This window comes from Mus pahari, chromosome 5, assembly GCF_900095145.1.
Source record: "Mus pahari chromosome 5, PAHARI_EIJ_v1.1, whole genome shotgun sequence".
NCBI classification, from domain to species: Eukaryota; Metazoa; Chordata; class Mammalia; order Rodentia; family Muridae; genus Mus; species Mus pahari.
Window position 1 is genome coordinate 135,807,620 of NC_034594.1, and position 14,214 is coordinate 135,821,833.

General features: G+C 35.9%; 1 protein-coding gene across 1 annotated transcript in view; it reads right to left on the reverse strand.

Annotated features, from left to right (window-relative positions):
• The window catches only part of Mroh9 (maestro heat like repeat family member 9), a 61,866-nt gene that overhangs the window by 6,061 nt on the left and 41,591 nt on the right, over positions 1 to 14,214 (reverse strand). The window contains exons 14-20 of the mRNA XM_021199163.1: positions 13,035 to 13,172; positions 10,888 to 11,008; positions 10,552 to 10,689; positions 9,076 to 9,252; positions 4,118 to 4,270; positions 3,908 to 4,024; positions 3,030 to 3,132 (exon numbers count right to left, since the gene is read on the reverse strand). Of these exons, the coding sequence (XP_021054822.1) occupies positions 3,030 to 3,132; positions 3,908 to 4,024; positions 4,118 to 4,270; positions 9,076 to 9,252; positions 10,552 to 10,689; positions 10,888 to 11,008; positions 13,035 to 13,172 (947 nt within the window). The remainder of the gene's footprint in view (positions 1 to 3,029; positions 3,133 to 3,907; positions 4,025 to 4,117; positions 4,271 to 9,075; positions 9,253 to 10,551; positions 10,690 to 10,887; positions 11,009 to 13,034; positions 13,173 to 14,214) is intronic.

The window sequence follows — 14,214 nt, forward strand, 5'->3', positions numbered from 1 at the left end:
TGCATATCTAGTGACTTCTTTTGTGATTGGGTTACCTCACTAAGGATGATATCCTCCAGATACATCCATTTGCCCAAGAATTTCATAATAGCCTGTGTTTTTTATTGTGGAATTGAGTCCATTGATGTCGAAGGATATTAAAGATTGTTAGTTCCTGTCATTTTTATTGTTGGAGGTGGTAGTGTGTGTGTGTGTGTGTGTGTGTGTGTGTGTGTGTGTATGTGTGTGCATAGTTCCATTATTTTGGGTTTGTTGTGAGATGATTAATTTCTTGTGTTTTCCTTGGGTGTAGTTACCCTCCTTTTATTGCAGTTTTCCTTTTAGTGCCCTCTATATGGCTGAATTAGTAGGAAGATATTGTTTAAATTTGGTTTTGTCCTTGAATACCTTGGTTTCTTCATCTATGGTGATTGACAGTTTTGCTGGATGTAGTAACCTGGGGTGGCATCTGTGGTCTTTTAGGGTCTGCATGACGTCTATCCAGTATCTTCTGATTTTTAGCATCTTTCTTGAGTAGTATGGTATAATTAATTCTGTTAAGTCTGCCTTTACATGTTACCTGGCCTTTTCCCCTTACACCTTTTAATATTCTTTCATTTTTCTGTGCATTTAGTGTTTTGATTATTATATGGTGGGAGGATTTTCTTTTCAGCTCCAATCTATTTGGTGATCTGTAGTCTTCTTATATATTTATGGCCATCTCTTTAAGTTATGGAAGATTTCTTTTATGATTTTATTGAAAATATTTTTTTGGTTCTTTGAACTGGGAATCTGTACTCTCTTTTATATAGTTTTGTCATTGCAAAATGTTTTGTTTTTACAGAGTTGGCAGTCCTTTCTTATGGCTTATACTGTGAATTTCACATACAAGCTTATTTACCCTGTGATTATCAAGTACATTTTCTATGTTAGTCAAGTATTTTTAAATTATGGTTTCAGCATTAGTGTTGACTCTGAATATTTGACCATCTGGAATTTGCTTAATGCCAGAGCAAATGATATATTTCATATGATTTACCACACATTTAAAGAATATTCCCCATATTCCATATTTTTCATTAGTTAAAGTTTGTAACTCATCCTTTAAAATATTATATAATTTGGAGGATATTTCTGAATATTGTTTTGTTCATTTTTTTCTGTCTGTTTATTGGATGCAAATTTTAATTAACGTGGCTAAGCTGGCATCTCACATTGCTGCTTTTCTCTTGGGCTGCTTTGGGTTCGAGTCTTCACTGTTCCTGCACATAACTTCTTTATATTAACTATGGAATCAATGTATAAACTTTGAAAACAAACTGTTGATACATGTATAAAATTTAAAAAATAGTGACTTTAAATTTTATCCCTTTGTTTTCAAAACAGAATTTATACTCTAATCATTGTTCAATTTTCACTCTTTGGCAATGTTCATGTCTAGTTTTCACATGTGCTGTGCATGCATTTCAAAGTTTGTTTTTATTCCATCAGCCCACCATCCCTTCTTTCCTTCCCCTTCCTTTTTCTCTTTTCCAACTCCTCCTTCTAACTTTGCTTCCTTTCTGTGCTCTCTCCTTCTTTTCCATTTCTTCCTCCATCATTTTTTCCTTCTTTCCTTTTTTTTGCCATTATAAATGTAATAATTTCTTCTTGTATATTTCCTATTGGGTTACTCATTTGTCTTTTAATATATAGAATGGCAATTGTTGTATAAGATTTTTAAGATATAAATTACACACACACACATATATAATATATATAACATATATTATATGTATTACACACATAATGTACATCTAAGATATCATGGTAGTCTGAACACTGATCTCTCCCATATGAACTTTGTTCTTGATGATTGCCTAACCTCTCTGTATGAATTTCATTCTTGTTGATGAATGGATTATCACTACTGACTGTAGACTCACTCATTTGCTGGTTATAGTTATTTTCCTTTTCTGTGATGCTTGTGTGTCTTTCCTCATGCTTGTCCCCTGTGCTACAAAGTCTTACTTCCATGGGCTTTGTCTTCTTTCATCAAATGTATCCTGTATATTTGTAGATACACCCAGTCTTTATTTTAAGGTTTTAGATTTACAGAATTATTTACTACAAGTCCCATCCATTTGGTAAAAAATATCTTCTATTTTTTGTTTTTTACTTTTTCCCGCCTTGAATTACCTTTACAGAAAAAAATAATGCTGCCCTTTTATGAAGAAGCTATTTAGTGGGGGCTCCCCAGTTGTAACACACAGAGATGGGAGGTTCCAGGTTATTCAGGAGATTGCATTGGATTGGAACAAATTTTTAGAATCTGGCTCTGTCTGTCTGTTCTGGTCTCTCTCTCTCTCTCTCTGTCTCTTTTTCTCCTCCTCCATTTTCTTCCATCTCTCTCTCTCCCTAACTCTCTTCCTCCCCACTCTTCTCCCTTTTTTTGTCTGGGAGCAGCACAGATCAGAATCCCTAATGCTAATCATAGCTCACCTATCACCAAAATTGAGAATTCTGAACTACAGGATTATTAATTTTGTCTTCACAACGAGGGAGTCAAGAGCAAAACCACAAGTTGGTCAGATTTGTCCAAGGTCTGAATCTTCAGTTGTCGTCTCCTCTCTTCAGGCTTTCTTGGGTTTGCTTATATACATTTATTTTTTAAAACTTCACTGGATCTGATAGCTGTTCTTTATTTGTTCTAGTTTGCACTTAAAGGTATTCAGGCTGTGTTGAACATGATGTTTCTATGAAGTTTTACGTTGCTCTTCTTCTTTAGATATTGATTTTAGGCAGTAGAGAGCAGTGATACTACATTATAAAAGTTTATTATCCATCTTGTTGAACACATTTTATGGAATTATTAGTAATGCATGTATACTTACTTTGAGCTGTAAAATTAGAACTCTAAGTTAATCATACATATTAATCTCTATTCATCCTATTTATCATGACAGGTATTGTCAATAATAAAAATTTGTAAATGTTTTAATGAATATTTCTGACTTGAACACTATTTTGTACATTCAAAGAAAAATTAAGACATAATTAAATTTATTTACCTACTAATATAATGGCTCCTTTCTTCAGAAAGTCTCGAGAGCTCCCCAGAAACCCTAAGGTATCAGATATTAAGTCTGTAATGTAACTTTCATAAGAAGATAGCTGAGAATAAAAAAGGAAAATAAACTCTTAATTTGGTAAAACACATTTGCTTCCTCTAGAGAAGTGTCAAGTCAAGGAACCTTAATTATTTAATTGCTAGTATGAATGTAAGACCAATTTATAACTTGAAGATTTTTTTGTATGAATTATACTGTTCTGGTTGCTAATTGAGATTAGTCTATTTGTGATATTATTGTGAAACAAGTGTTGTGTTTCTAACCTGTGTTAGCATCCTCTCATCCCCACATTTTTACCCTTGTCCATATTGTGTTTCAAAGGACCAGCTCATGAAGTCATGACAAAATCATTCCAGTTTTCCTTTTGGTGATGTGAAGTGTTCTATTCTAGTTTATATAAATTCACAGCTCAAAATAGGAAGAAAATAGAATGAAGATCAATTTTGAAGGTGTGAAAAAAATTTTCTTTCCTTTAAAACAGCAGTTCCTACCCTGTGGCTTGAAATCCCAAAGAGACTATTAAAAAACACAGATACTTACATTATGATTCATAACAGTAGCAAAATCACAGTTATGAAGTAGCAATGATTTTATGGTTGGCTACCACTACAACATGAGGAACTGTATTAAAGAGTTGAAGCATTAGGAAGGTTGAGAAACACTGATATAAAGCTATTACTGTAATTACAAGTAGCATTATCTTTTATTCAAATTCTTTCTACAAGAGTCTCTTTTTCACGACTGCATCTCCCATCATTTGTGTAACTTTAAAATTGTGTTAATACCCCGGATGACAGTTAAAGCAAAGGGCCACTTACAAGGTTGTTGCAGATATCGAGAACTACTGACTCAAAATTGTAAGTTTCCTCTTTGAGCAGATATGCTGTTGACCACTTCAGTTGTGTAACACAGATAGTCAATGTATATCTACAAGCCTGAGAGACAGAAAAGATCAGTGAGGCTTGATTTGCTGTTACATAAAACACTGTGGTATTTTTAATTAAGAGAAATAATATCAAGGTTTTTACATTCACAATTCTTGTTTCTTTAGATTCCAAAAACAGGATCAGGGGCACCAGGCTTCCTAGGATTATGTGCTTCAGCATCCAATTGTAGTGATTCATATCCATAAGTAACTCACCAAAATGCCTAATGGCCATGCACTGAATGCCACTATTAACCTGCAACAAGTACGCAAGAAAAGGTCAAGGCCTCAGCTGAGCATATCAGTGCTATTTTCTTTAATGCTGCCATATATTCGTGGTATATATAAATAATATATACCATGTGTTTATATGATACACACTCACATATATAATACACATTATATATATATATATATATATATATATATATATATATATATATATATATATATATATATATATATATATATATATATATATATATATAAAGATTTGGCTTGTAGGGCTTCTTTTAATTTAATGGCAAGATTTGACTAACCATTATTCACTATAGTCAAGCTATAAGTGTCTATTAATAAATGAATGAACACAGGCATAATTTAAGACATAATAAAAATAAAAAGATTATCGCTGTAACAACATAGCTAAACCAGGAGAACATTACACTGAGTAGACTTAGCCATGTATACAAAGAATGCTTCTTGATCTTACTTGTGTGCTTCATCTTTTGAACTCATAGAAACAGAGGCTGGGCATTGCTTGTGGTAATACAGAGTAAAAGGTTTGTAAATTTCATGTATAGTAAGCATAGTGACTATACTTAATTTATTTTTTCCATAAAAATTGCTGAGGTCATATAAAAGTGTTCACCATCCAAACATATGTTATATGGCAGATGTATTATTTATCTTGATTTAATATCACTACAATGTGCATTGTTAACATGCAAAGTTTTATTTGTTTAATATACCTTAAAGTGATACCTTAATAAAATATTGAAGCTGAACTTAAAAAGGAGTTATAAAACAAACTCCATATTTTCTGGTCTTTTTGTTTCATTTTGTTTTGTTTTGGTATTTTTTTTGTCTTAATGGTTTTCTGTTACTTTGTTTTGATTTTGAGGAGAGAGAGAGAGAGAGAGAGAGAGAGAGAGAGAGAGAGAGAGAGAGAGAGAGAAAGCAAAAGCAATAGCCAGCTAGATGGCTGGATAGGTATATGGTAGATAGAATAAGAAGCTGGGTAAGTAGGGGAATGGGGAAGAAGAAGTTGGGAGAAAGTAAAATGTGAATAAAATATATTGTATGAAAATATTTTAAATAAAAAGATACGATTCAGATTGAGAATTCTATTCAGAAATAGAAAGTCAATAAGACAAAAAAAATTACCAAAGTGAGTTTCTCAAATTTAGGAAAATAGTAGTTAACAACACTTAAAGTATAAACTAGGATAATATGTGTAAAGTGGGTGTTGTTCTATAAGAGCACTCAGCATCATGTGGGCATGCTGTGTTCAGTGCTAGAGTCCTGTGTCTCAATGGGAGTTCTGCACCTTTGCACACAATTTGGTTTCCAAGGAGTATTTGTGCCAAGTTGGGAAATAGGATAGGGTTGTACCATTGCAACTCAGAGAGCAAAGCTAATTTTAAATTAATTTAAAAATTACATCAACTCATGTTAAGGAAGTATTTATGATTTTATCTTGAATATATTTTTAAAATATACTAACTAATTTATCTGCTATATGGCCTTCTGTGAATATTAACTCTCTATGCTTCAATTTTCTATATGGACATGAATACAATGAGAAGTCTCAAGACATACAACTTTCTGGTAAGGTTTTGTTTAAAGTCTTACCTGTTTTTGTTTGCATTTCCTGAATGGCTAGGTTGTTGAATAATTTTTTTTAATGTTTCTCAAGTATTTGTAGCTCATTTTTTGAGAACTCTATTTAGTCCCATACCTCAATTTTAAAAGATTGTGATTATTTTCTTAATATTTTTGAGCTCTTTATTATATATTCTAGATACTAGCTCTCTATCAAATATATAGGCATGCTTTTCTGATCTGTACATTCACTGGGGCAGATCAGTGTATCTGTCCCTCTCAACATGCCACAGTCTGCAGGTCTCCCAGGAGAACTGTAGCAGCCAGGGCAACAGGTAAGACACCCGTCCAAATAACCATAGTAGCTGGGACTCTAAAGGAGGATGGGGGACCCCTCCCCTCCACACAAACCCCATCTACCTTCTGGTCTGCACCTCCTCCAGGGCAGATCTGTCTATATGCCCCTATCAACACCCTACAGTCTGCAGGCCTCCCAGGAGATCTGCTAAAGCCAGGGACATAAGAGGCAGGCTACAGAGACACCCAGGTAAGTTAACACCAGAGATAACAAGATGGCAAAAGGCAAGTGTGCGAACAGAAGCAACAGAAGTCAATATACTTTGGCATCATCATAACCCAGGTCTCCCACCACAGCAAGCCCTGAACACCCCCAACATACCTGAAAAGCATGGTGCTGAACTAAAATACCATCTCATGAAAATAATAGAGACCTTTAAGGAGAATATAAATAACTCACTGAAAGATATATGGGAAAACATGTAGAAGCCCTTAAATAGGAGACAAATAAACCCTTAAAGAAATACAGAAAAACACAATCAAACAGTTAGAGAAATTGAACAAAGTGGTACAAGACCTAAAAATGGAAGTAGAAACACTAAAGAAGTCACAAGTGGAGGCAACTTTGGAAATGGAAAACCTAGGAAAGAGATCAGGAGAATACACGAGATAGAAGAGAGAATCTCAGGCATAGAAGATACCATAGAAGATATTGACACAGTGGTCAAAGAAAATACAAAGAATAAAAAGCTCCTAACCCAAAACATCCAGGAAATCCAAGACACAATGAAAAGGGCAAATCTAAGAATAATAGGAATTGGAGAGAGCAAAGTTGCCTAGAAAGATAGTAATAGAAGAGAGCAAAGATTCCTAACTCAAAGGACCAGAAAACATCAACAAAAGCATAGAAGATAACTTCCCTAATCTAAATAAAGAGATGGCCACAAATGTACAAGAAGCCTACAGAACATGAAATAGATTGGAACAGAAAAGAAAATCCTCCCATTATATAGTAATCAAAACACTAAATGCACAGATCAAAGAAAGAATATTAAAACCTGTAAGGGAAAAGGGTCAAATAATGTATAAAGGCAGACTTACAGAATTATACCAACAGAGACTCTAAAAGCCAGAAGATCCTGGACAGATGTCATGCTGACCCTAAGAGAACTTAATTGCCAGCCCAGGCTATTACACCCTGATAAATTCTCAGTCATCATAGATGGAGAAACCAAAATATTCCAGAAAAAATAAAATTTAAACAATATCTTTCTACTAATCCAACCCTATAAAGGATTCTCAAAGGAAAATGCCAGTACGAGGAGGGTTTCTACACCAAAGAAAAACAAGAAAATAATCATCTCACAATAAACCCAAAAGGAGAGAATCACACATACATAATACCACCTCCAACAACAAACATAACAGGAAGTAACAATCATCTCTCTTTAATATCTCTCAACATCTACAGTCTCAATTCCCCAATAAAAACACATAAACTAACAGACTGGAGACTCAAGCAGGATCCAGCATTTTGCTGCATACAAGAAACACACCTCAGTAACAAAGACAGGCACTACCTCAGACTAAAAGGCTGGAAAAAAGTTTTCCAAACAAATGATCCCAAGAAACAAGCTAGAGTTGCCATTCTAATATCCAATAATATAGACTTACAACCAAAAGTTATCAAAGCAGACAGGGAAGGACACTTTGTATTCATCAAAGGAAAAATCCAACAAAACAAAGCCTCAAATCTGAACATCTATACACAAAATGCAAGGGCACCCACACTCATAAAAGAATCTTTACTAAAGCTCAAAACAAACATTGAACTTTTCCCACTATAATAGTAGGAGACTTCAATATTTTACTCTCATCAATGGACAGATCATTGAAACAGAAACTAAATGGAGACACAGTGAAACTAATAGAAGTTACGAACCAAATTCGCTTAACAGATATCTACAGAACATTTCACCCTAAAAAAAGAATATACCTTCTTCTCAGCACTTCATGGTACCTTCTCCAAAACTGGTCACAAAACAAGCTTCAACAGATACGAGAAGATTGATATAATTCCATGTATTTTATCAGATCACCATAGACTCAGGCTATACTTCAATAACAACAAAACCAATAGAAAGCCCACATACCCATGGGAACAGAACAACTCTACTCAATGATAAAGTGGTCACAAGGAAGAAGTAAAGAAATTAAAGACTTTCCAGAGTTCAATGAAAACGAAGACACAGCATATTTAAACTTTTGTGACATAATGAAAGCAGTGCTAAGAGGAAAATTCATAGCAACTTAACAGCACAACTGAAAGCCTTGTTGGAGTAGGTGTGTCACCATGGGTGTGGGCTTTATGACCCTCCACCTAGCCATGTAGTAACCTGTCTTTTCCTAGTGGCCTTCAGATGAAGAGGAAGAACTCTCAGCTTCTCTTGCACCATGCCTGCCTGGACTCTGCCATGCTCCTGCCTTGATGATAATGGACTGAACCTCTAAACCTGTAATCCAGCCCCAATTAAATGTTGTCCTTATAGGAGTTGCCTTGGTTATTGTCTGTTCACAGCAGTAAAACCCTTACTAAGATACTCTCCTCTGTAATATTCTCTAAGACTTGGAGTGGTGAGCATATATGCTCTTAACATTATAATAAACATACTCCTGTGTCTGTTTTACAGAAAGGGAAACTGATTTGCCAAGACTCTGAAGAAATCTCTATGTCACCATGATATCAGAGGTAGAAGGATTTACACCCACTCAGCTCAGGTCCAGTGTTAATCAATGTATCTACTAAGCTGAAATGTATCCAGGGGCAGAGATCTGTTTTATGCTGGCTTATTCTAGGATACAAGATCATCCTGCCATCTGGGGCTTAACTGAACCACAAAAACTAATGGCTTTACGCATTTAATCGCATCTGTCACTCACATGATCCATCAGAGGAGAGTAGCTGGAGGCAATTCTGATACACACTGAGGAGTAGATTTTTTTGTCCAGTTTACCCAAAATATTTCGAAGGGTAAGCATGGCCCGGATGATGACAGTGTGCTCTTTTGAAAGAAAAGCATCCAGGATTGGGAGTAAGAGGTTGCAGACACTCTCTATCTGTGTGTAAAAGAAAGAAATTGTAGAACATTGAGACTAAGAGACTTGGGCTGATAATTGGTATGTACATTTCTGAGTTTAGCATGTCAACTTATAAGTCCTCTTTAAACCTCTTAAAGGTTTTGTAAACTAAATGTTCCAAAAAGACATTGTTAAAAGTTAGTTACATAAATTTATAGTTAAGCAGGATCAAAAGTAGTATTAAAAGTGATAAATTCTAAAATCTTTTGCTGATACACATTTTGATTTCTGTATCGTTAAGGCTATTTATGTACTGTGTATGAATAGTTCAAATATTAAATAAAGTTATATTATGCAATTCTGCCCAATTCTGTTTTTAATATATGCATTTGATATATTGAAATTAGCCATTGTAAAAATATTTATACCAGAAAATTTTGATCTTGTGTTTTAGAGATTTGAGACTAAATATTTACTAACAAATCTGGTAGCGTAATCTCAAAACATGAGTATGAACAGTTTAAATAGAAACATAACAGGAGAGGCAGATCAGAATGGTGCATAAACTGTTTTCAGAATGTGCAAAATAGTTTGAAGTTTGGAATTTTAAGACATTGGGACCTGATTAAATTTACTTGACCTGGAAATACTCACACGAGCTCATGTGGCATGACTTAGTGATTCTCATTGTTACTTAAGGACCTAACAAAATAGACCAGTGGACCCCAACTCAGAATTTCGAGTTCTGTAGGCTTTAAGTGAGCATAACAATTTTCATTCATAACAAATTTCCTGGTGACTTTGATGCTAGTGGCTTGAGGATCATACTTTGAGCATCAATATTATAAACTGTTCCATAAGTGCTCCTATATGGGGTTGGCTTTCAGAAGAAAGAGGCTGCTAGAGATTAGAATCTTCAACGAAGTCTGGCTTGAGGTGATTATCAAAAAGGGCAAAAAATGCAAACACCCGTGAGTGATGGGGAAAAGGGTTATAAATGGAAAGAAGAGGTCCAGGGTACCCCCAAGAAAGAAGTCAAGGAGTACAGAGATATGAAGAGGGAATGGACAGGATTATGTTAATGATTTAAACTAAGAAAAGTAATCAATCTGAGCCATGATGATGAATAAATTCTGAGCATGACACGGTTTTGTGAAAAATTATGAATAAGGTGATAAAATTACTAAGTCAATTCATAGTCTCTCTATTCTACTGAGTTTCAGACTTTGATGGTTTTAGCTGTACAGAAACTGAAAAAGCACCAAGGTCTTACTATAAGCTGCTGAGCAGCATCAAAGCATCAAATGGCACACAATGCCATACTTCACACACACATACTTCACTGAAAACTGGTGCCATGCTGGCAATTTTCTGAAGACTCATTTTGCCAACTGAAGGATTGGAATCATTAATCCAGTTTCTGAAGAGGACCAAAAATTCTTCCGGTAATGATTCCTTGAAGAAGTTGTTCAGAAGCTTAAAACAAATAACACAGTTAATAGATTAACGAGTAGAGCCAGGACTCCTCTCTGCCTCCCCAGTTGACTTTGTATATCTTTTACTTTCTTAAGTTTTATAACAAAACTACTTAGGGAGATCAGGTGCTGAAGTTTCAAGTTCATTCTAGGAATGAGAAGGAAAACTCAATTGGTTGCAATCTACTATTAAACTCACTTCAGCAAAGAATATTATGGTGACGATACTGTCTTCTGACCTTCTAGGACCTTCTACTGCGATCTTGTAGACATAATGTAGGGTCTCTGGAAACTGTGGAAAGTTACATTCACTGAGAGTTCTGTAAAGAGGCACAAGGCACCAACTTAGCCAAGCAGAAAAATATTACACATTGTCAAGTAAGGAATGAGTCATTATCTGCCTATTATTGACTACCCAGACTAGAAGGAAAGTAGTTCTAAAACATTCCCTTGTGTACGCTAAGCTGCAGCATCAGTGCAGTGTCTACATTGACTCTGAAGAATTACACAAGCCTGGATCTCTACAGTATTTCTTTCCTTATCATCACCCTCTTTCTTTTCTCTCTTTTTCCCCCCATGTTAAGAGTAGCCCCATTTTTGCATAAACTCCCATCAGTAGTTGATCAAAGAGAGAAGAGACATATCTAAACAGCAATTCAAGTTATAGGCTATAGGTTAGTTTATGGCTTTGGATCACACTCTTGCTTCTGGGATGACTTTGGGTTACTCCAGAGAAGGGATGATAAGCTCTGGTTCACTAAACCATTTTCCAGAGACATTTGGGCAGTAGACAGGCTGAGACTAGTCTTCATATATGGCTCTGAATCTAATCGGTAGAGATAGAGTATTGGGGGAGCATATGATAACTTTCAGTTTCAAACTTCAGGTCCTTTTGCTAAAGCTTTAACTGTTCATTCAAACCACAGAACTCACAAATACAAAGCTTTGTCTTCCAAGTGATGTTCTTGCTGGCCTGTGGATTATGTTTTGAGTAGTATTAAGAACAGGGTGGTGATTAGGTGAGGAATAATTAGTCTCACTTATTTAGCTGTCAGTGGCTGCCAGACTGCCAGAAAGATGATGGGCTTCACAATTTTTAGTCTTATGGAAAAACCGGAAAACCTGAAAAACATCTGCATCTGTAATGGATCATGTTTTAGTGGACTCTGTATCTTTCTTGTGTTCCCCACCTATGAAAATGGCTGCTTTTGAAGTCACAAAGGTCTAGTTTTCCAGAATCTATAAGGATAGAAATTTACTTCCCCATACTGTAATGTTCCAGGTGCTCCATCACGTAGCTGTGGGACATTTCTTAGCATCCTTTCCCCCTTCCCCAGACATCCATATGGTCAAAATTGATGAAAAGCAAAATAAAATTATAAGATTTACTTGTTATAACCATTAATTAATGCTATGTATTTGGAGATGATCTAACTCAAATGACATGGCTTCTTTTATCTTCTGGGCTTTGCCAATTTAAAAAGATTTAAATAAGTACAGTTTTCGGTGGTGGCGCACGCCTTTAATCCCAGCACTTGGGANGCAGAGGCAGGCNGATTTCTGAATTCGAGGCCAGACTGGTCTACAGAGTGAGTTCCAGGACAGCCAGGGCTATACAGAGAAACCCTGTCTCGAAAAATCAAAAAAAAAAAAAAAAAAAAAAAGATATGTTCCCAAATTTCATATGCCAACATGACACTCATTTTAAAGCATCCAAAGCCCATGGATCACATAAAAAGTATTCTCTGAATTGTTCACAATTATAAATTGTCTTTCATGTCACCAAGGCCCTGTATTCTGGATTTTGTTGTTGTTCAGAAAATCTGACCTCTATAATCAGAAAAATTGAATAAAAAACTAAACAAACAATCTCAAAGCATTTCTCATGCAGGAATTTTTTTTTTTAAAAATCTCTTCTATTATATTTTCCAGACCATGTTTGGCTTATTGAGTACATAATTTTGCTAGACCTTTCTAAAGCTAAAGGGCAACTGGCACTTTTTAATGTCTTCAGAACAGGGAGCAACTAACATCAGAGAGGAAAACATCACATCACTTTCAGTTCTTTGTACGTGAAAAAGAACACTATTCTATTTGTGAGTGGGTTTGGGCGTGATGTTGAGTGAGGGTGATGTTGAGTGTCTCTGTATCATTGAATAAGAGGAAAAGAAAGGGAGGATATCACAAGATAAATCTTCAAACCATCAAAAAAAAAATCAGAAATCAAGTTGTGTTGTAGACTATTAGGAAAGCTGTAGAAAATGTGTTCCCACACAAGAGCCCCAAAGGAAGGTGGAGATGACAAGACAGAGAACAAGAGCTCTACCCGGAGTCCCCTGTTCTTACTTTGCAATGAGGTGGATCCCATACTGGTGATCCATGACTTGAGAAAACTGGTCCCAGAAATTCTTTCTCTCCAGAGCTTTATCCACTTCCTCTAGTCCCGAACAATTCAGCAGAGCCTTCAGGGCATCTCTTACATAGCTGAGGCCCAGAAGAAAGCAGATGTTATGGGACAGTGACTGACTACACACAACCTGCTGTTTTGAGAAGCATACAGTTTTAAAGAGAGGAATACTTTAGAGAAAGGTAATTGTTAAGTGATTTTCCTCTTTCATGATGAACAGTGCATGGACTGCACAAGTTAAAATAAAATGGTAGCAACATAAAATGTAGGTTGATCATATTAATAGCGTATTACCTTACCCCAAAATATAGTAACTTGGCAGAAATATCAGTTTCCTTTGGGGGACATTCTAAATAGTCAGAATAGGTTTCTTCTATCTTCTTGGGAGTGGTTTGGTATATGTCTTTCTAAAGGACAATGAGTATTTTTTTCAATTTTCATTTCAAATGTCACTGTTCCTGGTTTCCCCTACGAAAACCCCCATCCCTTGCCCCTCCCCTTGATCACCAGTGCACCCCCACCCGCTTCCTGGCCCTGGCATTCCCCTATACTGGGGTATAGAACCTTCACATAACCAAGGGCCTTTCTTCCCATTGATTACTGATTAGGCCACCCTCTGCTACATATACAGCTGGAGCCATGATTCTCACCATGTGTACTCTTTGGTTAGTGATTTAGTCCCTGGGAGCTCTGGGGGTACTAGTGAGTTCATATTGTTGTTCCTCCTATGGGACTGCTAACCCCTTCAGCTCCTTGGGTCCTTTCTCTAGCTCCTTCATTGGGACCCTGTGCTCAGTCCAATGGATGGCTGCGAGGATCCACCTCTGTATTTGTTAGGCAGTGGTGGGGCCTCTCTGGCGACAGCTAAAACAGGCTTCTGTCAGTAAGCACTTGTTGGCATCCACAAAAATGTCTGGATTTGGTGATTGTGTATGGACTTTTTTATTATGATGAAGGGGTGTTGGATTTTGTCAAATGTTTTTAAAGCATCTAAGGAGATGATCATGTGATTTTTGTCTTTGAGTTTGTTTATATAGTGNNTTATGTTGATGGATTTCCGTATATTAAACCATCCCTGCATCCCTGGGATGAAGCCTACTTGGTCATGATGGATGATCG